Source organism: Nomascus leucogenys, chromosome 5, assembly GCF_006542625.1.
Source record: "Nomascus leucogenys isolate Asia chromosome 5, Asia_NLE_v1, whole genome shotgun sequence".
NCBI classification, from domain to species: domain Eukaryota; kingdom Metazoa; phylum Chordata; class Mammalia; order Primates; family Hylobatidae; genus Nomascus; species Nomascus leucogenys.
This window is the reverse complement of record NC_044385.1, coordinates 23,970,583-23,996,072: the sequence shown is the minus strand read 5'-3', so window position 1 is coordinate 23,996,072 and position 25,490 is coordinate 23,970,583. Positions and strand designations below refer to the sequence as shown.

General features: G+C 45.5%; 1 protein-coding gene across 4 annotated transcripts in view; it reads right to left on the bottom strand.

Moving 5' to 3' along the window:
• SUSD4 (sushi domain containing 4) overlaps positions 1-23,354 on the bottom strand; it is a 150,442-nt gene extending 127,088 nt beyond the window's left edge. For 3 of the 4 annotated variants that reach the window (XM_030812822.1, XM_003281771.3, XM_003281773.3), the window contains exons 1-2: positions 22,514-22,711; positions 21,730-21,912 (exon numbers count right to left, since the gene is read on the bottom strand). In XM_030812822.1, the coding sequence (XP_030668682.1) occupies positions 21,730-21,877 (148 nt within the window). In that variant the 5' untranslated portion in view covers positions 21,878-21,912; positions 22,514-22,711. Of the gene's footprint in view, positions 1-21,729; positions 21,913-22,513; positions 22,712-23,313 lie in introns of those variants that run through there. The other variant, XM_030812824.1, reaches the window with a different exon arrangement.
• Positions 23,355-25,490: the final 2,136 nt, after the last annotated feature.

The window sequence follows — 25,490 nt, the reverse complement described above, 5'->3', positions numbered from 1 at the left end:
AGGCAGATTGTTTCCTTGGGCCCATCTGGACCGTTTTCCTGAGTTCAGAACGTTTAGCACTCCTTGTTATGTTCAAGGCTAGGAATTTGGAAGCTAAAAGAAAAACAGATTCTGCAGAAATAATCAAAACTTCCTCTCTGGCCTCTCTTCACTTTCATTTATAACTTATCTACCCTCTCCTTCTCTATAGCTCATTGCTCTTACTTAAGGGAAAACTAAAGTTAATATGAGTAATTTGTTATTAAGTCTACATATACACTATTCCTGTCACACACTGTAAAGAAATTGGACACTGTGGTAACACCAGTGAGGATAACTTACATTGAAGTGGTGCTCACAAACCTGCAGTGAAAATGCTGTCCCCAAAGTCACTCGTGAGCTGAGAACACGAGGCGGTCTTTTATTCTCATGGATCCACCCAACCCCTTCAGAGGTCCACACCACTAACCCCCTCTCTGAAACGGTCACATCCCTGGCTTTGGTAATGCCGTATCTTGGCTCCCCACCAATCTCTGTGAATATTCTCTTGGTATCTTGTGAGGAAACCGAGGCAAAGAGAGGTTCAAGGACAAGTCCAAGATCGTGTGCTTATTAAGAGATGGAGCCAGGGTTCGGATCCAGTCCCTGCCGCTCCCTCTCCCACATCCCTCAGGGGGATCCCTCACAGTCCCTGTGTCCCTCAGTCCTCTCCCAGGACCACTATTGAACACTGATTATAATGACCGCTGCCCATGAGATGGTTCCTACATCGCATTTATAACGCCAGCGTCCGGCTTTCTAACACTTATTCTCAAATGCCTGCTGGGCAATTCCACCTGCATGTCAAAATTTAAATATCTTAAGACCAAACTCATCATCTTTCTAAAATAAGCTTTTCTTCCTGACATCTCCATTGCAGTTAATGACTCTATGCTTCTCTCTCATGCCTACACTAGAAAACCCTGGCTGCAACATCTTCCTTGGTCTGCCCTCTGCCCTCCAGAATTCAGCCTTTGAAACGTGCACCCCGGCTTTCTCTGCTGCTAGTACCTCCTCCGGGCCTTCAGCACCTCTCATCTGGAGCACCTCCTCCTGGCTGCTAGCTTCCATGTCTCCCCTCAGCCTCCCCTGCCTACCGCAGCAGCCAGGCCAATCACCCTAGGGCAGGGTTGCTCAGCCTCAGCCCTATGGACACTTGAGGCTGATCATTCTCTGTTGTAGAGGCCGTCCTGTGCATTTTAAGATATTTCACAGCATCCCTGGTCTCCACCCTCTAGATAGTCGTAGCACACACCCTCTATTCCATCCGCTTACCGCAAAACCAAAATTGTCTTCAGACATTGCCAAATGTCCCCTAGGGGACAAAATCACCCCATTTGAGAACCGAAACCCTAAAGTATGACTTAAACATGCTCCTCTGTTCAGAAACTCTCAGTGCCTCGTCGATGGCCTCCTGAGGAATCGATAAGAAGAATTTAGTTTTCAAAGATTAGGAAATTCATTTTCCTATTTATGATTTCCTTTCTCTTGAGGTTCTGGGCTTAACCACATTTGGGATAGGGTTCAAGGTGTACTGGAGAAAGAAGGTCTAAGAGGAAAAACAGATGACATTAGCTGGCAAATCCATCCATGGTCTTACATCCCAGACTCCCATGGCTGAGTGCCCCCCAGCCTGGAAGCAGTGAGGCAAGGAGAGGTGAATACCTGGGCAGGCTCCAGGGCCAGATGGCTTGAATTTGGGACCCAGCCCCACCACTTCTAATTCTAGGACCCTCAGCCTATCCTTTAGCCTCTCTCTGCCCCAGTTTCCTCATATGAAAATAGGAATGAAAACGGTACCTAATTCATAAAGTTGTTGTGAGGCTCAGTGACTTAATTTATGTAAAGCACTTCAAAAGTGCCTGGCACGAACAAGTAATTGATAAGTGCTACCCATTAATATTATTAATATTGTTACTACATTTCCTGCTATATTGCTGGTCTGTCTCCAAAACATGCCCTTGGTCCAGGCCAAAGTCAGTCCTTCCCTGGCCATGAACCTACCTTATGCTTGCCCCAGCAAGGCCCATGTTCATGTTCTTTCTGCTAAAACACCCTGCAGTTCACTTTGTCCTGTTGAAATTTCACAAATATTTTTTTCATTCAACCAATGTCTATTAAGCTCCTACATTTTTTTTTCTGCGTGAATGTTTTCTTTTTTAAAAAATGCTTTTTAATTTTTGTGGGTACACAGCAGGTGTATATATTTATGGGGTACATGAAATGTTTTGATACAGGCATGCAATAAGCAATATGGAAAATTGGGTATCCATCCCTTTCAAGCATTTATCCTTTGTGTTATAAACAATCTAATTACACTTTTTTAGTTATTTTGAAATATACAATTAAATTACTTTTGACAATAGTCACCCTGTTGTGCTATAAAATACTAGGTCTCATTCATTCTTTCCAATAATACATTTTGTTTGTACCCATTAACCATCCCCACTTCCCTCCCACCTCGCCCCCACTCCCCTTCCCAGTGCACACATCTTTCAAGGCCTAACTTAAATGTCATCTCTGTCACAAATTCTCCCCTCTTCACAGTAAGAACAATCTTTCCCATTCCTGAACCCCACAACCCTCTGATTATGTGCCCAACATCTTATGTCATGACTGTAGGTGACGGAATCACTTCCCAACTAAATAAATCGCAGCCCCTACAGTAGAAGCCCTATTTGGGGATCAGTAGATCCCCTACAGAACCTGGCATAGAGTGCCTTAGATTAATTATTTCATGCATGCATTTAAGTGAGAATTACTAAGTACTTCCAAAGTACTTAGTAACTTAATGCTCAAATGCATCCATGAAATAATTAATCTAAGGCGCTATTTTACAATTCTGTGATTTCTTGCCTGAGACAAGCATTTTAAGGCAAATGAATACTCAACTTCTGCTGGACTAAGCCGCATATTCTTGCTAACCTATATATGTAACAGAAAAGTTTTCGAACTTTCCCACTTGTTAAAGGTCTGAAACATGACAAATAACATTCTCCACTTTTTAAAAGTATGTTAAGTGTTGCATTAATATTCTCACATAAATCATTAACTGCTTCATCCTGCTTTTGCTTCTGACTTGGCTTTGATAATTTCACCATAGTAAGGCATCGTAAAACCTCACAGTTTATGCTCATGAATGTGAGGTTTTGAGCACGAAGGTCCCTCATTATGTCTATTCCTGCAAGAGAGTCTGGCTCAGGAAAAACAATTCACACTACACAGTGTTCATGAAACAATGGACTCCTGGCCATCAGGGAACCCCAGAAGAGGGCCTGAGAGCTTGGGCTCTGTCCTCTGGAGATAACAGAAACAGCTGTCAACAATGTTCTGGACGACATCAGAAAGGAACCTGTCACTCTGGCCTTGGGCCTGCCCACATGTCTGGGCAGCCGTCTGCCAGGGCTCCTCAGCCAAGCCGCAGGGGAACTGCAGAGCCCCAGCCGAGGAAGACTGAGACATACAGAAAAAATGAGGTGACAGAGGGGCCGACAGGGAGTGACCTTTCTAAGGAGGTGAAGTCTGAAGGACAACAGCTTACTGAAGCTCCACAAAAAAAGTACAAGGCATATCTGAGTGTTCCCTATAACTAGGGGATGCCACCTGAAGCCAGAAGAAGGGCAAAGGCATTTGAGGGGAATTGAAAGAAGTACTTAGTGGATCATAGATATATGAAATACATTCACCAAGCAGTGATACGGAGGCAGGGAAGAGCCTATTCAACAAGGGTTTACACAATGAGATCTCATCTTACCCCAGTCAGGATGGCTGTAATGAAAAAGATTTTAAAAAATCATAACAGACATTGGCAAAGAAGCGGAGAAAAGAGAACTCATACATTGTTGGTGGAACTGTAAATCAGTACAACCTCTATGGAAAACAGTATGGAGATTTCTCAAAGAACCAAAAATAGAACTACCATTTGATCCAGCAATCCCACTACTGGGTATCTACCCAAAGGAAAAGAAATCATTACATCAAAAAGACACCTGCACTTGTATGTTTATGGCAGTACTAGTCACAATAGCAAAGATGTGGAATCAACCTAAGCGTCCATAAATGAATGACTAGACAAAGAAAATGTGGTATATATACACAGCAGAACACTACTCAGCCATAAAGAAGAAGAAAATCATGTCTTTTGCAGCAACTTAGATAAAACTGAAAGTCATTACCTTAAGTGAAATAAGCCAGGCACAGAAAGACAAATATTGCATGTTCTCACTCAGAAGTGATTGCCAAAAAAGGTGTACACATGGACCTGGAGAGTGGAAAAATAGACTCTGGAGACTCAGAAAGGTGAGGGGGTGGGAAGGGGGTGCATGGGGAGAAATTACTTAATGGAGTCAACGTACATTATTTGGGCAATGGAAACCCTAAAAGCCCTGACTTGACCACTCTGCATGCAACAAAATTGTACTTGTACCCCAAACATTTATATAAATAAGTAAATAAGGGTTTACATAATTTAGGGAGAACAAGATTCATAGGCAGTAAGAATAATACAAGCATACTGGCTAGCATTCATTGAGCTTGTGTTCTGAGTCATACCTACTGTAAATACTTTTCCTTGTATTATCTCATTTAATCCACATAACCCTCAGGAGGTGGATCCTGTTGTGATGATTCCCAGTTGTCTGGAGGAAAGCAAATGATGTTATAGAGAAGCCCCATCTGAGAGAACATATTGGGGTCCCTGTCCCAGCTCTGTGACTAACCAGTTGTGAAACCAGCACCTCACTACTTTCTGGGCCTTCATTTCCTCATCAGTAATTAAGGCAACCTCTCTGGCCCCTTCAGCTCTAACGTAACAAACCCCAAGCCCAGACGGAGTGGGCTACAGATCTAAACAACGGGAACATTCATTACACTTCTAATGTTCAAATGGAAAAAAAAACTTTGTTCATATGCAACGAAACCATCCGTTTAGAACACTAGAAGCAGTAGCATAATCACAGTTATAAAGTCCATAATGCTTCAATATGTCATAACAACATGCTGAATTACAGAGATAACTGAGACAAAAGCGCCGTTTTTGCCTGTTTATTGGAATATTTCTCATTCTGCTCATATTTTCGGTGGGAAAAAATAAATATGAATTTTTTTCCACTCATAATTTTCTATAATAACTCAGGCTTTTGAATCTTACCTATCATTCATCTCTGACCCTCCCATCCTGCCTAGCACAGTGCCTTGCCTATAACAGACTCCACATATATTTGCTGATGAGTCTACCTGTTCTATATCTATTTATTCTTATGCCATGTAGACAGAAGCCACTTTGTAATAAGTTTCCACGCCAGTTGTGGCAGGAAACTTTTCTAAATTGCAGGATGTTTTCAATTGCCTTGGTGGGTGAAGGGTTAAATTAAAGGGACAGCTCTGACAACTACCAGTCCAAATAGAGTTGCTGGCCAACACTGCCCACTTTTTCTCTTTAGGCCTTCCCAGTACACTACCAACCCTAGCCTAAAGGTGCGTAAGCCCAAAACCTCAATCTCTTGAAAACTGTTTCCTTCTCTTTGTGATCTGTATCAACAGTTTAGGTACAGACTTACTCTAAGCAGTTTGTTCTAAGCTTGTGATTTTTTTTAAAAGCTTTTTGGGTTAATGAACCCACCTGAAATTCTGAGAGCTACAAACTCACTTCAGAGAAACGCACATACAAGTCTTCATACATGTTCAGGTGTGGGGCTGGGGGACGGTTCAGAGACCTCCAGGAGCTGGTCCATGGGCATGAAGCTAAGAAGCTCTGGGAGGTACTGAGCAGAGAGGGGCAAGCAAGGAGACTGAGACCACAATGGACGCGGCCACCATGCTCTCTGCCAGGGGGCATGAAGCTCCTTCTCCAACAAAAAGGCCAGCAGGTCTCATAACATGGGCCTGTTAGAACGGCACCAGCACCAGACCTGGACTCGTGAATCATTCAGAGGTTTTAATTTTAAATATCAGAAAAAGAAAAAAGAACGAAGAAAATGTTTTGAGTAGGAGAGAAGAAAATGTCCCTTAAAAGATAAATTCAAAATGACTTAAAAAAATATGTATGTGATGGCCTCCAATTACTGTGGATATTAACTCATCACTTCTCCCCAGGCTAACTCCCCATAATAATTCAATATTTACCTGACCTAAACCAGGGTGGGCTCAACGGATGGCCCGGGGCACCACTTGCAATTGATTTTTAGTGGCCAGCAGCTATAATCGAATAATGTGAGTGTCTAGCAGTAGTATGATTAGATTAGAGCAAATGTTATGGCCCGGTAATTTGGGAAATTCTGCAAATTTGAGCTTCCAGATCATCTCTGGACTCCATCATCAGTGCCCGCATGAATAGCAGACACTTAGGAAACATTTGATGAATGACTTAATGAAATGCATGAATAGGTAAGCTAATGGTTTGTAGCCCCTGTCACCCTCCCCATATACAAACACTGGCAGTTTCATGTGACTACACCTTTGCTCATGTTCTTTCCCCCTTCTTCACCTAATTGCCACTTCCTTCAGAACTGAGCTCTGGCATCATCTCCTCCTGGAAGCCTTCCCAGATTTCCCCTAGCTGAGATAAGAGCTCTGGGTTCCTTACAGCACCTCTTCATCAGAATTAACATTTGTCTTCCCTTGGTATCTGCTAAGAGCTGAACTGTATCCCTCTAAATTCATACATTGAAGCCTTAACCCCCAATATGACTCTATTTGGAGATAGGGCCTTTAAGAAGTAATTAAGGTTAAATGAAATCATAAGGTGGGGCCCTAATCCAACATGGCCAGAGAGCACTCTCCCGTCCCCACCCCTGCCCCTACACCAAGGAAAGGCCATGTGAGAACACAGCAAGAAGGCAGCCATCTGCAAGCCAGGAAGAGAGCCTTCACCAGAACCCAGTCCTGCTGGCACCTTGATCATGAACTTCCAGCCTCCAAAACTGTGACAAAATTTAATTTCCATTGTTTAAGTCATCCAACATGGTATTTTGTTAAGGCAGCCCAAGCTGACGGAGACAGCATCCCACATAGGTTCGAGCTCCTGAGGGCCAGGACTGTACTGTGTTCTTATTTCTAGTCTTAGCACCTAAGGCAGCCCTTGAACATAGTTAAGCACTCAATAAATTATTGTTGAACAAATGTAAGAGTGGATGAAGATAAGAAGCCAGAAAGACTTCCTCCCTTTCCCACCCTTAGGACTGACTGCAAAGCTATGTTTGGACCCTCATCACTGTCAGTGGAAAACCCAATACTCTAGGTGCTGTCACTCCCAGGAGAGGGGCACGGCGCAAGTCAAGGCCAGACATCAACCCTCTCACTGTCCTCCTTGCCCATCACTGCAGCTGCTGTTGTCGCCTGACTCAGATGTCAGAAGCAAAGAGGAAAGGACAGAGCATTTAGAAATAATAAAACCCTTGGCTCAACGATGTCCTTTATTCATACAGTAGCAGGTCTTAGCTGTTGAACTTGGCTGTGGAGTCCTTCAGCCCTCTAATCAAGCTATGAGTACTCAACTGGGATTACGTATGTATGCTGTGGTTTGAGAGATAAACAAGAGGAAAAGTATAGTGCCTGCCCTCGAGGAATCTGTAATGTGGCTGCAGAAGTCTGACATTAGGGTTTGCTCTCAGTCCTTCCCACATTTGTAACTTGGTAGACAAAGGTTTACTGAGAATCTAGAACACACAGGCCACAGTCAGTTGAAAAAAAGATGAATCGGTTGTGGATCCTAGCTTTAAGGAGCTTTTATAACTAAAAATATAACAATAACAATGAAGATACCAATATTTATTGAAATCTTACTACATAATAGGCATTCTTCTGTGTGTTTCTATAGATTTAACTTATTTAATTCTCATGACAGTTCTATAACATGGGTACTATTATCCCCCATCTTACAGAAGAGGAAACTGAGGCAGAGGCAATTAAGCTGCTTGCCCCACATATAAAGCCACCAAAGCAGTAGAGCAGGGATTCCAGTCCCCCCAGGATTGCCACATGGTGACAGGGCCCTTCTTTCCCCTCATCTCTAGAATGATACAGCTGCACTATGTGCAAAATTTTCATATGTTGATGAAAGGATATGAGGGAGCACAACATCTAAAGCAGGGGCACAGTCAGGTGGGGGAGCAGGTTCGTCCAGGGTCAGCTTGCTCAACCAGGTGCCCGCAGTCCCCACTCTGTCCAGGAAGACCCTGCAGGGGAGCAAGAGGCTCCGTGCAAACCCCGGCCCAGACCATCTCCTAGGCTCTCTCCAGCACACCACACCCTTATTCTAGTGCTCTGGGAGTTCTGAGAACACAGAGATTTCCTGGAGCTGGGGAGGAAGCCAAGGACCATCTGAGAGTCACAGGAGGTTCTGGCAGTGAGATGGAAGCTGACAGAGGGGCGCCCAGACGCAGGAACAGCTGTGGAAAGGCCAGCTGGAGGAGAGGGCACAGAGGCTTAGGGTAGAGTCAATGAATGGGGTCAGCAGGGCTAACATGAATTTTGCTCCACCCTTGCTTTTCCAAGTCCATGCATCATCCTGGGTGCATTCACTCATGTGAACGTGTGGCCATCTCACTCTTCAACCTTACGAAAGTGTGTGTATCTTAATCCAGTAATGGTACTGAAAGAATACTTTCAATGTAAACTGAAGGTCCAGGAAGCAATGGGCTGGTACAGTCTTTTGCATTTCCATGGACGTTAGCTTAGGCTACATCACCGAGAACATGACCCAGTTTAGCAACAACATCAACACAGTAGGCACTATAAGAAAATGCCAAGTATTAGAAGACCAAGGCCCGTAGGCAGCAAGATGCACACAAACCATGTAGCAAAGTGAAGGCAGAGGCCAGTAGCCAGCTCTGCTTTTGATTAAAGCCCCTGTTAACCACACTACATGGAGGAAATTGAGAAACAGCAATTTTAATAGCAGCAGTGACAGAGTAACAGGAGTCTACCCTTGAGTGTGGCTGCAGTATTCCACCCAAGATGCAAAGGCAACTGCTACAGAGATAGGGTAGGTTCGCTCCCAGCTTTAGATACTCTGTGTGTTTGAAGAGCTCCCAAAGAACTGGGTCTTCCTTCATCTGGAGATGACAAGAGGCAAGAGCTCTCTGTGTGCTCATTTCCATGTAAATGAAAACTGCAGCGGCAGATTTTCAGCAAAGCCACTCTCGAGGGGATAGATAAACGCCCTGCTACCTCCTTAAACCATACAAGACCCTCCTTGATTAATTCAAAGCCCGTTGCACAGACTGCACTTTAAGGAGCGCTTCCTCAAATCAGGCCCTGGCATTCCAGGGGCCCATGCGTGGCAAAGATCTAGGAAGGTCTGGGGCCGAGAAGAGGCTGCAGCAAGGTACTCTCGGCAGGCCACCAGGCTGCTTTCCTGAAGGGCTCTGAGGCTGGACTGCAGAGGATTTCCAGGCATTCCCACAAAGGACTAGGAATCCCAAGATCTCCAGCCCACAGACACCCAGAAGCAGCATCCTACCTGCAAAGCTATAAAGAGGACTCCCAAGAGTTAGAGATATCAGGCAGCTGGAGGTGAGAGGAGGCAGTCAACAACAAGGATAAGCACTTGAGTCACTGGATTCAAATGCAACTCCCAGTTCACCCCACTGTCCTACCTGAGACCATGGGGGCAAACTCACTATGCCCGCACATTTCCAGAATCCAGCAACAGAAATAGCATGCTAGATAATGGGGAGGCAGAGCGAGGGACGCATGGAGCACCTCCCTCCCTCATGGACCTCCGGTGCACCTATAACAAATCACCTGCCTGCTTCACATGTTTAATTTCTTTTTCCTGAGGCTTCTGTGAGCCCACAAAATGAGTCGACTGGGCTTGGGCCAACAGCTATTGAGAAGTTCCTCTCAACGCCACAAGGACCTTTTCCATCTCCAGACGTCACCATTCACTGAACATGCCAGCAGCAGGCACTGAGAACAGACTGGCACATCCCATTTTGCAGCAAAACAGCTCCTCCAGCTGCCTGACATCATGTCCACATACAATGAGTTTTCACGGGGGTCAGGACCTGCACGTGGGAAGGCGTTTGCATGCTGTGCAGAGCATCTCTTACCCTCCCTTTGTACTTAGGGAGGCAAAAGGCAAAAATAGCCCTATGTGCAATGGAGAGATGTCTCCCTCCAGATGCGCAATAATAACTCTGTTTTGTATTTATCAAATGCCTCTGACACTGCCTCCTGTATACCAGCACATCCTATGTCTCCGTGAAGTCCAGAGCAACAAGCCTTATGACCCCTGATTTACAGATGAAGAAACCAATGCATGACAAGGTTAAGGGACCTGCTTCAGAGGTGACAGAGCTGGTCACAGAGAGTGGGGTGATGGAGAGATCATCATTCATCATTGAATATTTTGAAGATGAACTGACAACCAGAAAAGACTGAATCTTCGAAAAACTCAAGGATGGGGCTGCCAAAAAATTTGTGCTGGGAGAATCTGTATCTGGAATGCTAAGCACATTTTTAAAAATCCCGGTGCCCTAGGACAGACGAAGGGGCAGCAGCAGGGATGACGCCCCCTGGCCACCATCACTGCGGTGTTCAGGCAACAGACCCCTCTGCTCAATGTCCCCAGGAAGGGAAACACCCAAAGCCACTCATGGCCACACTGACCCTGCTGTACTCTACTCCTCCTCTTAGCTTTGTCCTCCCATTGAAGGTTAGAAAGCTACTCGGGACGCTGAGATGGGAGAATTGCTTGAGATGGGGAGGCAGAAGCTGTAGCGAGCCAAGATCGTGGCACTGCACTCCAGCCTGGGCAACAAGAGTGAAACTCTGTCTCAAGAAAAAAAAAAGAAAGAAAGAAAAAGAAAAGGTTCTGACTCTTCTGCAGCTGAGCCTCGGACAGCTCTATGTGGATTCTCCATCCCATCATCATAGGCTTCCTCCCTTCTGGCTCTGCCAACTTTCTGTTCAGTTGATATGGGCATCCAGAATTCAGATTACTTAAACATTAACCAAATAATACACAAATAAGTCTCCTGCCCCCAAATAAGAGGAGCAATCAATTGCCAGAATAAAGTGTTGTTGGTTTCTTACAAATTCTTGTTATGACCAATGCTTATGGTCAGCATAACTCCTCAGCCTCATTGGCTTCTCTTGACACTTAAAATGTAAGTGGGCTTCATCCTCAAACTCTCCTATCTGGTCATTCTACCCTCACTTCCTGCGAAACCCAACTCCCCCTGCAGCTCTAGCGACCCTCTCAATGTAGATGACAAACAGATTTTCATCACCAGCCCCAATCCCTCTCCTGAACACCAAACTGAGTTTTCAACTGCTTGACAGATGGTGCCCAAATGGATGTCCTGCAGGTGACGTAAGCTTCCTCATCCAGAATGAACTCATTAGCTTTCCCTCCGAATGACCACTGCTGGAGCTCTGCTAATGGCTTCTCCTGCTCCTCCATCCCCATGTCCAGCTAGCTGTCTGGCCTCAGTGAATTCTCCCTCTCTGCGTCTTTTACCTCCATTTATTGTTCTCCAGTGAAAGCTCTCATCACGTCCCTTCTAGGTCAAGGCAAGAATTTCCTAAGTAGCCCACACTAGAACATAAATTTCCTGAGGGCAGCACTTTGTTTTGTTCCCCAGTGTATCCTCCACCTGTTCACTAATAGATGCACAATAAGTGCTCAATGAGCAAAGGTCTCTCTACTTCTCTTCCGCTCCCACATTGTTAAAGCATTATTTTCTAAAACAAAGATTAGATCACTCCATGCCCCTGAAGACATATCTTGTAGGCTCCCAACTGCTGCCAGATAAAGTTCAAATTCCTAAGCATTGTAGTTAGCTGGGCATGTGAGGCCAACCTGCCTTTCTGGCCTCTTCTCTTCTCAATCCATCGGCCCTTTACTGAGGCTGCGTTGAGCTACTCGTTGTCTCCAGGACATATTATTTCTCATTCAAAGCTCTGCTTTCCCAATCCTCTCTCCTGAAAAATATCACCTCCCGACAACTTCTTTGCCTGGAAAATTATTTTATTGTTCAAAGCTTAGCTCAAATGTCATATTCTTTGGTAAGCCTTCCCCTGTTCTTCCCTCTCCCCAGAGTCTCTGAAATAAACCTTCACTATAGGACCTACCATATCAAATCATGACAGTTAGTCCTATGGGACTATTGAGGCCAACAATCACTTCATCTATTCCACAGGTCTACTTTGGCCTGTGCCATTGGGTATTGGGATGCTATACCATTGGGTATTGGGTTATGCTATACCCTGGTAGGGCTAACTCTAGTACAGTGAATGTAGCAAGAGTGCATTAACAGTTTGTTGGTGGTGATGTTGGTACCTCAAATAGTTATGATACTTCCCTCAATGATGCCCCTGATTCTCACAACCATGGAAGGCAGATGGTCCAAGTATTGTTGCCTTTCACACATAATGAAACTGAGGCAGTAATTAGGTTACTATCACTCAGCCAGTTGGTGACAATAGCATGGAAAACTGGCCCTATGTGTTTTCTACAAGACCCTATACTTCTCCAAGTCTTTGCCTCAAAAAAACTTAAATCAAGTCATTATTAAAAGCAAATGATCACGCCTGTAATCCCAGCACTTTGGGAGGCCAAGTTGGTTGGATTACTTGCGGTCAGGAGTTCAGCCTGGCCAACATGGTGAAACCCCGTCTCTCCCCTAAAATTAAAAAATTAGCCAGGTGTGGTGGCACACACCTGTAATCCCAGATGCTTGGGAGGCTGAGGCAGGAGAACTGCTTGAACCTGGGAGGCGGAGGTTGTAGTGAGCCAAGATTGCACTCCAGCCTGGGCAACAGAGCAAGACTTTGCCTCAAAAAAAAAAAAAAATGACCACCTCCCATCCACAAAGCAATGCTATAAACAGAAGAATGACAGAAAAAAGCCTAGTCCACCGTTTACAATCCAAGGGGAAAAATCTGGGCAAGCCTTTTAAATGTCACAGAGCAATTCAGACCATATTATTCTAAATCAGAGGAACTGTACATTTCTAAAATATTACACCCCCATTTTGTGTAAGTATAATTTAAACACTTAGGTAGCCTTCATCAGCCACTGAGTATATGCTGTCATGCTATAACCGAAACATACAGATGAGCCCCCCAACACACACACAAAACATTAACTGAAAATGCATCCTTGGGTTAGATTCTAACATTGACACTCAGAGTTGGTTAATAGTGGTAGCTTAAAAGGACTGTTGAGAGTCTTTCACAAGATTAACTCTAAACCTATTAAATTTTTACAAAACAAGCAGATCCTATTGTTTCTTGCCTGGAGAAAATCAGAATCTTCTGGGTTTAAGTATTTAGGGAAGTCTGAAGGATTTTTATACGTACTGAGAATCTGAATTTGAAACTAGTTAGAACAGGAACAATGCTGTGGACACAAAGATATCAAAGAATCCACCATAAGAATGCATTTTCTTTTTTTCTTCCTTTTTTTTTTTTTTTTGAGACAAACTCTTACTCTGTCCCCTAGGCTGGAGGGCAGTGGCTTGATTTCAGCTCACTGCACTTCTGCTGGAACTACAGACATGTGCCACCACACCTAGCTAATTTTTTTTTTTTTCAGACGGAGTCTCGCTCTGTTGCCCAGGCTAGAGTTCAGTGGCACGATCTCGACTCGCTGTAACTCCCACCTCCTAGGTTCAAGCGATTCTCCTGTTTCAGCCTCCCGGGTAGCTGGGATTACAGGTACATGCCACCATGCCCAGGTAATTTTTGTATTTTTAGTAAAGATAGGGTTTTGCCACATTGGCCAGGCTGATCTCAAACTCCTGACCTCAAGTGATCCACCCACCTCAGCCTCCCAAAGTGCTGGGATTACAGGCATGAGCCACCGTGCCCGGCAACACCCAGCTAATTTTTGTACTTTTGGTAGAGACGGGGTTTTTGCACATTGCCCAGGCTGGTCTTGAACTCCTAGGCTCAAGTGACCCAACCACCTTCACCTCCCAAAGTGCTGAGGTAACAGATGTGAGCCACCGCACCAGGCCCATTTTCTTTCTTTCTTAAAAAGAATCTCCCTCTTCCTGATTCACCCAGTTCAACCACATATGTCTTTTATAAATGCAATCAGACCCCAAAAATAAGGTCTTTTTATATTTTGTTACTCTGAGAAAAAAAGGAATATAATGCATGAGTGACCCTCCTTGCTCATCTCCACTTCCACGCTGGTAATTCTGGGAGATAAAAGTCACAAATTTCAAACAGAAACATGAGATAACCAGGTTACACCTTCATTTGCAAAGAACATCACCCTTACTCATCCTCTCTTGAAAACTCAATGGATTGGGATGATAACGAAATGATCACTGATCAGCTTTACCAGGTTATGCAGTTCCTCTCACTCCTAAGAACCAAAATCCATTCCTGGAGACTGGGTGTGCACTCTTGGGTACACAGATAGGGTCATGCTTCTGTCTGCCTGCAGGCCCTGACCTGCTAGGGCCTGCACATGCCTCTGTTACGCAGGGGAGGGTCATCTATAATGGCACTCCCAAGTTTATTGTCCTTTCCAAATAATGTCAAGAATTATTTTGTTTGACTTCTCTGATGTTCCCAGTTTATCTTGTTTAAGATTAATAAAGCAATTACAATACTCTCAATTAAGAAGCTAGTTAAGCAACTCACTTAATTATTTCTATTTGTTTTTTTTCTTGACTGGATAGTTTTCTTCTCTCTTAGGGTAGTGCAGCATCCTTTTCTTGAGAGAAGAAGAAATATTGGGCCAAATTCTTTCCTAAAACACAGCATCTTAAGCTCATACCATCAAACATGGCTTTCTGAGTAAGTGACTCTCAGATCTCACAAACTATCAAATGTTATTTTTACTTCAAATTTAACCATTTAGGGAGAACTTTTACACATGTTCACAAACCTCAGATTTCTTTTTCTTTTTTTTTCAGTGACAGGGTCTTGCTCTGTTGCCCAGACTGGAGTGCACTGGCACGATCATAGCTCGCTGCAGCCTCAAATTCCTGGGCTCAAGTGATTCTCCCACTTCACCCTTCCAAAGTGCTGGGATTACCGGCATGAGCCACCGCGCCTGGCCAGATTTTGTTTTTCATTTACCTTTTGACATATAGTAACTAGATTTTCATCTACATCATACAGTTGAGAAGATAAGTTCAAAGTCTGGATCAAAATGACAAAGAGGAAAGTCTTGACCAATAAAAGAGATTGCTCGTAATCTGGCTTTGTCTGATATTTGTGGAACCCTAGGACAGCAATCTCGTTGAGGACGTCTCTTGAAATTTAACAAACAACAAAAAAAAGGCAGAAAGCAAAAAAGAGAGAGAGAAATACTCAAAATGTCTTCCTTATCTTACTAGGTTGTTAAGAAAATTAAAGGTGGCGATACAGCTAAAAACATCTTGCAAACTGTATACTTGTCAAGTGCTTGTCCAAGTTACACGAAAAAGAACCCCTCTTAGGAAAGCTCTCACTAAGGGAGCAACAGAGCTCAGAGAACCATCAGAAGGGAACGGTGACGGCAGTGACAGTCACTAGCAGAAGGCCCCAGAAACCAGCCACTTGTTTACTCACCCTTGGCAGAGCAGGTAAGAGTCAGGTACAACCCATTCTGACTACCTTCTTCCAACAGGCACAAAAGGACTGGCACATGGGTTTCTGTCCTCTTACCAGTCACCATTCAGAGCCCAAGATTCAGGCACTCTGGTCTTCACTTTGTCTTGGGTTGTGGGATTTTCTTCTTGTTGTTGTTGATTTGTTCATTTGCTTTCTGCTTTTTGCTCACAACACAAAACAGTTCCCTTCTCTCAGGGCAGGGGGGTGTTCCAAAATACTTGATAACTCAGCTTAAAGAAAAATTTTGAATCAAATACAATACAAAGAAAAAATGTATTTAGGGATTGGGATTTCCAAACCCTGGCATGCTAAAAGAAAGATTATCATTAAAAGAATAATCTGGGTCACCATGCCCCACTTATAAGCCAGGTGAACTTGGACAAGTTGCTTAATCTTTCCATGCCTTCTTTTCTTCTTCTATATAATAAGGATAAATAATAAAATCTACTTCATACAGTTGTGAGGAATTAAATGAGTTACTATACACAAAGTGTGGAAAACTGAGTTGGTATGTAATAAGCACTCTTCAATTATTATTGAAGTATTACTAACAATTTGGAAACTTTTATCAATCACGCAGATGTTGGCCAATTTAAAATTTTGTCCCTTTTCCCAATCTTCCATGGTTAACAATAGTTGAAGAGCTCATTCTTATGAGAATGGACCAATAAATCAATAAAAGACATAAGAATATACATCTATCCATCAGTCCTGGATACTGTGATTGGTTTTGGTGAAGCAGGACCATATTTGTATACAAATTTGAAAGCCTATCCTTTTGCGCCTTTCTTTCCCTCAATTCAGAGGCAATGATCCCAATGATCTATTTAGACATACTGTTACTATGTGTGGTTATTTCAATTGTCAAACACCAAATGAGCTTTCAAAGCATGGCAAGGATAAAGAGGAGCAGTCTGCAAAATCACTTTTCTCATCAGAATCAATAAATAACACTAACACAAAATTTTAAATCTAATTTAAAATATGTGTGAAAAAATAATTTTATGCACGCTTTTTGCATTTAAACTTTTGAGAAGACACCAACCCGTACTTGTATGTTTTCTCAGGACCAAGGACTCCATCCCCTTAACTGTGTATCCCCAGGATGTACAATGGACACTGGAAAAAGATGGATGGATGGGTGGGAAAAAGAGAGCTGGCTTTACCCAGATTTTAGAATCCATCAAATTCCTATAATCGCAGAATCAAATATTAGTGATATGAAAGGAACTGGGTCAAGGGGAAGTCACACCACTTGACCAAACCTAGGTGGCAATTTAAGGACAGAGGTGAATTTGACTTCTATCCGTCCTATAAAGAATGCAGAGCTCTCGTTTATGCCAGAGCTTCCCATCTAAAGGCAAGCCTCCTTGGTCTTTTGTAAGCTTTGGAAATATGTCTCTGAAACCAGGAACAGAATAATTTAGGTGCTTTTCTTCACGTATCTAATCAGTGTTTACTGGAGAGAGATCTTCACCTACATTTTTCATTACATTCAAAAATTAAAGAACCACTGATTCTCTGACTTGCCTCTTCAGGCCTCTGAGACAAGAGATTTGCTACTTGTTATATGAAATCCTTCTGCCTCCAAAAGCTTTCAGATTTCACCCACTGGATAAATCAAAAGAGTCTCCATGCTGCTTATATTAAGGTACCCTTTTGTTGAAGAAACATACATTAGAATTAGAGGAGCTGGGACTTTGTGTACAGATTAAGTGCAGTTTGAAATTGTGAATTTTAGATGTAGCATTGAATGAAAAGCTTTTGCTCTACCATGTAAGAAAATGTTTCTCAATAAGACCAAGGGACTTAACATCTACAAATCAGTAAGTCAGTCAGAAAGCATCTGTTTCTACCTGCTGGCACAGAGCACAGCACCACAGCGACATGAACCAAATGAGGGCTCCAGGAGCTCAATTCAGCTGCATTAGGACCATGACTTGGGTATGCAGAGAGGGCAGCTGGACCGGGGGTTTGCATGAGTCAGAGACCTAGAAACAGGGAAAGGAAGACAAGCCAAGCTCAGATGATATTTTGCTCCTGCTCTCCACCCTTCAGTGGGTTCCCCACTGCCTGCTGTGTGACTTTCAGAACACCCACTGGAGCTTCTAGGACTTTTACAAGTTCTAGGTTCTAACCTATTTTTCCTTCTACCCTACTGATTCCTTGCAGGTATACTATATTCCAGATTAAACAGACTATTTTCTGCTGCCTGAAGAGTCCAATCATGTAACCACCTTCCACACCTTTGCACAAGCTATCCCTCCACCTGAGATGCACCCTTCCTCCCCACCATCCTATCCTAAGTGCTACCTCTTCTCTAGAGCCTTTCCTGATTTTCCTTCCAACCTCATAGGCTACTATTAATTGGATGTGGCCCCAGCTATCATGAAACTTTTGCACTTTTGTAAAAACTAACTCACTCATGGTAATTATTTTCTAAATGGTGTGGCAGTAATTTGGGAATCTTTTTTCTTGCTCTCAATCAAAATTAGCTGAACATCTACTGTGTGTCAGATGTTGTGCTGGGTGCCTGAGACACAAAAATGAATAAAGTCAAGTTTCTTGCCCTCAGTGGGCTTGTGGTCTAGTAAATGAGACAATATTATGATAGAGGGTTACAGCTAGTGCAATGGGAGCCCAGGTAAGGGAAGAATTTACTGAATAGGGAAATATGACAGATTATGTCATTTAAAAGTTGGGGAGAGAAATTTGAGAAAATTTGCTCATTTAGGAAAAAAATGAGTAAGAGAGAGTTCTAGGTAAAAATAACATTTATGCAACAGTGCTTGGCTCAGGACAGGGGGTAGGCACTCACTGTTTATTGAATGAATAAAGCAAAAGTCTCCAAAATTATGGCATTGTCTTAGCCCCCTCCTCCCTACTATTATTTACATTTACTAAGTGCCTACATGATTTCCGTCCTTCACACCAACCCTGTAAATTAGGCACTGTCATCCTCATTTTATAGATGAGGAAGCTGAGGCTCCCAAGTCCTGAGACCCCAAAGCTATCAAGTGGCAGAGCCTGATTGAGTTATTTATAATACAGAAATGTGCTAAAGAATTCACCTTAAAGGAGTCACTTGTTGAGCAAACTCTTGGCTCTCTTCCTTGAAGCCTGGGGGTGGGGGGCACTCTGGGCATCCCTCAAAGCCCAGCAGGTCTCTGGTCAAGTGTACTGGGGCAGAAAGGGGAGAAACACCTGAAGCCATGCTCCATGCAGATTCCACGCACGGCAGGGTCCTATATCTCCCCACCAACCTAATATGAGTTCTTGCACAGCATTTGGTCTCGGTGGCCCCAAATGAGGGCCCTCTTCCTTAATGAGAAAAGACAACCTGGAGAGAGCCACCCAAACATCACCTCAGGCCAAGTCAGGCTCATAAAAGCTTCCCTAGGGTTCAAAGAACTGAATCGGAGCTCCAGCTTTCTAAGACAAAGCATTTCATTTTTGATGGAATTCTTGTTCCTACTTTTCTTTGATCATTTTCTCAATTTCTGCCTGTCTAGTTCAGGCTTTTTCTTCAATACTTGTACTGGGCACATGCTTTTTTTTTCTCCTAGCTGAGACGATTATATCTTGCCATTGTGGTGTTCCTTTTCCATTGAAAGCAATCAAAAATGAAAATCCACATTCAGAACAGTGTCCATTAAATATACACCTTTTTTGTGGATGAAAAAAAAGCACTCTCTGAGGGCTGATTTTCAGCTCTGTGTATCACCTGAAGATTAGATATTGGGTGAGACTTCTGCTCCTCACAGGCCATTTGCATTTAGTAATTGAGAATGATGGCAGAAAGTCTGGAGCAGAAGCAACTTATTTTAAGGAATGCCTTGGTCTCAAGCATTGCTAATCAAAGTGTGGTCCTTGGATCAGTGGTAACTGCTTCACCTGGGAGCTTATTAGAAATGCAGAATCTCAGGCCCCACTCCAGACCAAATGAATCAGAATCTACCTTTTAACAAGATCCCAGGTGATTTGTATGCACATTAAAGTTTTAGAAGCACAAGTCTAGAGCTAAGGTGTATTTGCTTTTATTGCCTTACTGGAGCCTCCATGTGCATTTCTTTCCTAAAAAAGAAAATCTCTGTATAGTGAACTCTATAGAACATCCCCCACCACCCTTGCTTGCCCAAACGGTTTATTCATAGAGGAACTGTGAAGTGATAAATACTCTTCCAGAAATCACAGTCTCAGCCTGAAGGAGTTCAAAGTGAAACGAAGCTGATGGCTAGCTTCCTGCAGTATATGAGTGCCTAAAAAGAAAGAGCTCTGAGACTGACAGGTGACAGGCAACCCTTACTCCCATCCTCTTCTCCAAGGCTCTAGATATTTTTGCCTGGCATGATCCCCCCTGGGAAGGCAGGGAAAAAAGACATGCTATAGGAACCTTATAGGTGACTGTCGTAAGACCGAGGTGGCCATGATGTACACTGAGCTCTGAAATGTTGAGGAGGATGCTCTGTAAACACGACCGAGCAGAACCAAGAGCACAAAACGAATCTCGGCTGTGCTCAGACCTCACCCATCCAATAACAATAGTCAAGACAAATGTAAATGAACCTTGATTCACTAGTCTGTCATCTACATAAGAGAAATGGACCAAGAAGATGGAAAATCATGTGGACCTGGTTTGAGAGAATGAAAGCTAGAACTGGGAAGCAAAAGCAGAGAGGAGGGGAGGAAATGATCCAGATCCACGCAATACTGTTCTGCCCGTCTATTCCCACTCATCTGTGAAGCAGAGCTGGTGTCCACGGCAGATCAGAGGCTGTAACCAGAGCCCTGGCAGGCCACACAGCTGCTGGCCTGGACTCACACTTGACGTTTTCCTCCATGAAGAGGAAGCTTGCCTCAGAGAAATCTCTATAAAAAGCTACAAGCACCCAAAAAGTTATTCCTTCTTAAAAAAAAAAACACAAAAATAAAAATAAAAACCAATGTCCACCCAAAGCAAGTGTTTTCTCACTAATTTTGATAGATATGCACATTGCAATAAACACCTTTATACTCTGGGCATCTTTCAGATGTCTAAGTGGAATGCCTGGGTTATTGATTACTCTGTGTTAAAGCCCAACTTGTTACACCTCTCCTCCACTTTTGCTAATTTTTCACTCATTTTTTTTCCATTTTCACCTTTGAATTCTCTGAAACAGCAATATTTTAAAATGCTAAAATGGTTTATTGATATCAATCAATACTTGCTTTTCAACCAAAGATAATTTATTTATATATTAACAGGATCTCAGCTCCTTTTAACGTCCACATCAGCAAGCTCTAGAGAACGTTTGCAATGGACAGGAATGATGGACAGCAATGAGCAGTGGAGGCAGGGAGACTAGTCTCTGAAATTCAGACAGGAACTCCATCTGTCTTCCTCTACCACAACCAAAAGATACCCCTCCCCCAGAACCAAATATGTTATAGATTAGCCGCCCACGGAGGCTGAGGCTATCAATTTTATTTCAGCTAACTTCTACTTCACAGAAGAGCAATTGACTTTATTCCCCGAAATCAGACCTCGATGAGCAAAGCAATCTGTCAGAGGCACACCTGAAAGAATACCTCTGCACCTCCTCCACGCCCCCAACATACACAGACATGCTGCACACACAGGGAAAGGGAAAGTTAACTTTCAAATAAACCTGCCCCTCAGCCAGCCTGACCACGTTTCCAGACCCTTCACATTCTCAAAAGGTGGTTCTTACAACTCTCGCTTAAATCCAGAGGCTGAAATCTGACCTCTATCTGCTGAAGGCATTGGCAAGAGGTCCACAAATACACCACTCCCCACTCCTCCCACCTCCACCCCTCCCCCCCCCCCGCCCCCGCTTCCTTGGCCAAAGTGGGAATAATGGGCCAGGCTTTATTGTCTTTCCTTGGGAGAAGCCAGGCCCGGAGGCTGGTGGGAAGCTCCAGACAGAATGTGGGTGTGTGAATCTGTGCGGGCTCCACAGGGCAATTTTCAGGGAACTCCAGCGGTTTCAGAGAAGGGCGGCCATAGGCTGGGACGCAGGCACCCTCGCGTTGTCAGACCCTGCTGAAGTCTGGGTGTATGGGGGAGGGGTGCAGGGCTGTCCTGGCAGCTAGGCTCTCTCTCCCCTCTGGGCCATCCCCAGGCCCTCCCATCACAGCTGGGTCACTCACCGCCCGTGAGCTGTGCAGGGCCGAAGCACAGCGCCAGCTGAAACCACAGGATCACGGCCAAGAGTCTCTGGGGGGACTGAGGTTGCTGCTGCTGCTGCTGCTGCTCTAGAAATCCATCTCCACTGCTCGGGTTCATTCCATGATACATCTTTCATCCACAGAGGGCATCCAGCTTGCAAGAGTCTGCAACCAGAAGCGGAACACCACAATAAGCCAGTCTGTCCAGGCTCGGGGGCCACACTCCCCCTCCTCCGCTCTGGGACCCGGCGCCTCGGCTTCCCAGGCTCCATCCTGGTTCCTCCCCCGCGCGGCCCCCGCCCCCTTTCCCACGGCGAGGTCCCCCGCCTTCCCCCGAGCCGGGTGCACTGAGTAACAGTCGCCGTGGGATGCTGCGCGTGCTGGGGAATGGAGGACAGGAGGGAGGGCAGGGGTTAGCGCACAGTGGCTCCGCGCGGGTCCCGGGGATTCAGCAGCTGTGCCCACCACAGGAAAGTCTAAAGCCTCCCCGCGTCTCGGGGCCGAGAAGACACTTTTCCCTGGGCCTATACATTTCACTCTGGGAATCTCACAATGTGGCACCGTCTCCCCCAGCTACTTCTCTGGTTTTCCTCGGGATTGAGATGGATCCTACTGCCCCAGTCCCCAGTGAGATTTCTCTGCGCTGTCAAAAAAAAAAAAAAAAAAAAATTCTCCCTTGGGGAGCTGCACCAGGCACCAACTCCTCCTCCCCGGCCTGCGCGCGCCTCCCCGGGATGGAAGACCCTTCCGGGGCTGTCGGTCTTACCTGTGGGTCTCATGCATGCAGCTTCCTTCCCTCCTCCGCCTCCTCCCCCCGCCAGTCTAACCCGCATCTGTGCGCGACCTCTGCTGCCGCCGCTGCGCGAGCGAGCGAGACGGAAGCTTCGGCGGCGGCGCCCTGCTCCAGCTCCCCCGCCCGCGCGCTCCCTCCCCAGGCGCCCCCGAGCGGGCCGGTGCGGGGGGAGGACGGGAGCCCAGCCGCGCGCCCCCGCGGAGGCTCCCGCGCGCCCGCTACCTGAACTCGCGAGCGCGCGGCGGCGGCGGCGCGGAGAGAGGGAGGGGGTGGGGACGGGGTGAGTGGGGGGGCGGGGACGGGGCGAGGGGTGCGCGGGCGCGCGAGCACGCGCCTCTGCCAACCCAGCCGGCGCCGCGGCGGGGCCGGGGACTGGCGAGGGCGGGGACGGGGAAAGGGGCCCGCCGCCGCGACCAATGGGAAGCCCGCGCGCCTGCACCTGTCGGGGCGCGAGGCGCCGGCGGCCGGTCTCGCACACGCAAGCAGCTCTGTCGCCCCTTCCCCGGCGCTGGACTGCTGCCCTTGCCCCGGCTGCGCGCCAGCTCAGGTACCAGCCCCGGCCTCCGCGCGGCCTCTGGTACCCCCAGCCCGCGGCGCGGCGCGGGAGAGCGCTCCGCCCTAGAACTACCGCCGCGGCGGTGGCTCCAGACCCGGGGCGAGTGCGCGGCCGGCCGCTCCCAACCCTAGAACGCTCGCCACAGACCCGGTTAACTTGAGCACCGCCAATTGCCCAAGTCTCTTAATTTCCCGCGTTAACCCCTCCCCGCTCCCACCTCCGCCGAAGCTCTGCGTGTCCCCAGGGAGCCCGAAGGACGACCTGAGGCGGCTGAGAGACACTCTTCCTCTCCCCCGCACCCTTGGTATTTTCCCTCTGCCAGCCGCAGGCGTTGTGAGTGAGGACCCCTGTCGGGTCTTGGAGATGCGCGGGGCCCTCGGAGTCTCGGCCTGGGAGGCGCTCCCCTGGGCGGGGAGGCGGGGGTGGCGGGTGATCGGTGACACGCAGAAGGTTGGGTATCTGGAGGAGGGGAGGCTTCCGGGGTCGTAGATCGGAAGCCAATGGGGTCGGTGGTAATTGCCCTCCCAGCCCCAAGTGGAGAGAGTTGGCCTGGTCGGTCCCGTCTCTGCGCCGATTCTGGTGTCGGAGCTCAGCCCGCAGTGGTTGCAGCTCTCACTCGCCGCCGGCTCTGACCCGCCCGCGGTCGGTTTCAAGATAGGGAAGCCCACATTCCAGCCACAGTGATTAAGAGGTGTCAGCTAATGAGGTGGCGTCCACCGGCCACACTTTAGAGCCGTGACACTCCATGATTCTGTAGCAATTTGTGGATATGAAAACTATGTTCCTGATACAGCTACCAAATCATCCCTTGCTTCTATCGACTTTCCCAAAATCTCACATACTGATGGTAGTTGGGAAATTACAGCTTTTACTATGTCAGCTCTTACTGGGAGTAATTTTAACACATTCTTTCAGGATAGATTAGCTTTTAGTAGATAAGTCAAGCTCCGTTGTTTTTTGTTTTTGCGTGTGTGTGAAATTGAGATGGCAGCTTTGCACAAAATAAAAAAGATTTTGACTAGCACAAGACCAGTTTTGCTACAGCTTGTACTTTGGGACCCCAAAATCTTAGTAGGGGACCATCCACCTTCCCAAGGTCCTGTGACTGTCCTCTACAGTTTGTATATTTATTCCATTTTTCTTTCTTAGTAAATTTTCTAAATCTTTTTAAATATCCACCAAATCAACAACAGTCAGAAATATTTGTTGACCATGCACATGTTCTTAACGATTATAAGAGATATATCCAAGTGCTGTTGAAATCTGTTCTTTGGCTGGAGTACAATCTAATTTTACAGAGAATGTTGGGACTGAAAGAAACATTCAAGTTGATCTGATCCAAACATGGGATCTAAGCTTGAGTTTCCTCTCTGACATTTCTAATAAGTGGTCATTCAGCCTCACTGAATACTTATCAAGGTAGCCTGTTTATATTTGCCAGCAGGTCTCTTAGAAAAGTCTTTCTTATATTGAACTGAAATCTACTTCCCTGAAACCTTTACCCACTGAATCTGGCTCTCCTCTGTGGGCCCACGCAACTAAATAGAACTCCTCTTTCTTAAGAGAGCATCTCATGGCTTTGGAGATGGCTTCGTGTTCCCTTGAGTCTTCTCTTCTCTGGGTCACGCATAGCCATTTCCTTCAGTGCGACGATTCCCAGACTTTTCACCAGCCTGTGGCCTTTCTCTGACCCAGTTTCTCAATGATCATCCACCCGCAACAATCAAAGTTTGTTTCCAGAAAGAGGCCCTACTTTCCCTCTGTGGGTTCTGACCAGTACAGGCCGGTACTGTTGCTTTCTGTATTTTAAACAACTTACTTCTATTAATTCAACTGAAGAAGACAAGCATTTGGAGGGCAACTACAGCATAACATATTGTTATTATTATTACATATGTTATTATTATTAATCTTTTTCTACATTATCCCATGTATTATTTTTGTAGGGCTGCCAAAACAAAATACCACAGACTGGGTGGTGTAAACAACAGACATTTGTTTTCTCACAGTCCTGGAGGCTAGAGGTCCAAGATCAAGGTGCCAGCAGGGTTGATTCCTTCTGAGGTCCCTGTACATTGCTTGTAGACTACCATCTTCTCCGTGTGATCACATGGTCTTTCCGCTGTTGTGTCTGCGTCCTCATCTCCTCTTTTTATAAAGACACCAGTCATATTCGATTAGGAAACACCCTAACAACCCCATTCTAACTTCATTGCCCTTTTAAAGACCCTATCTCCAAATATGTTCTTGTTCTGAAGTACTGGGGGTTAGAGCTTAAACCTATAAATTTTGTGGGGGAACACAATTGAGCCTGTAACATCGCACAACAAAAATACGGTATATTTTTTAAAGTGTAAAATATAAAACAAAAACATACTCATCATGGGTGAGGAT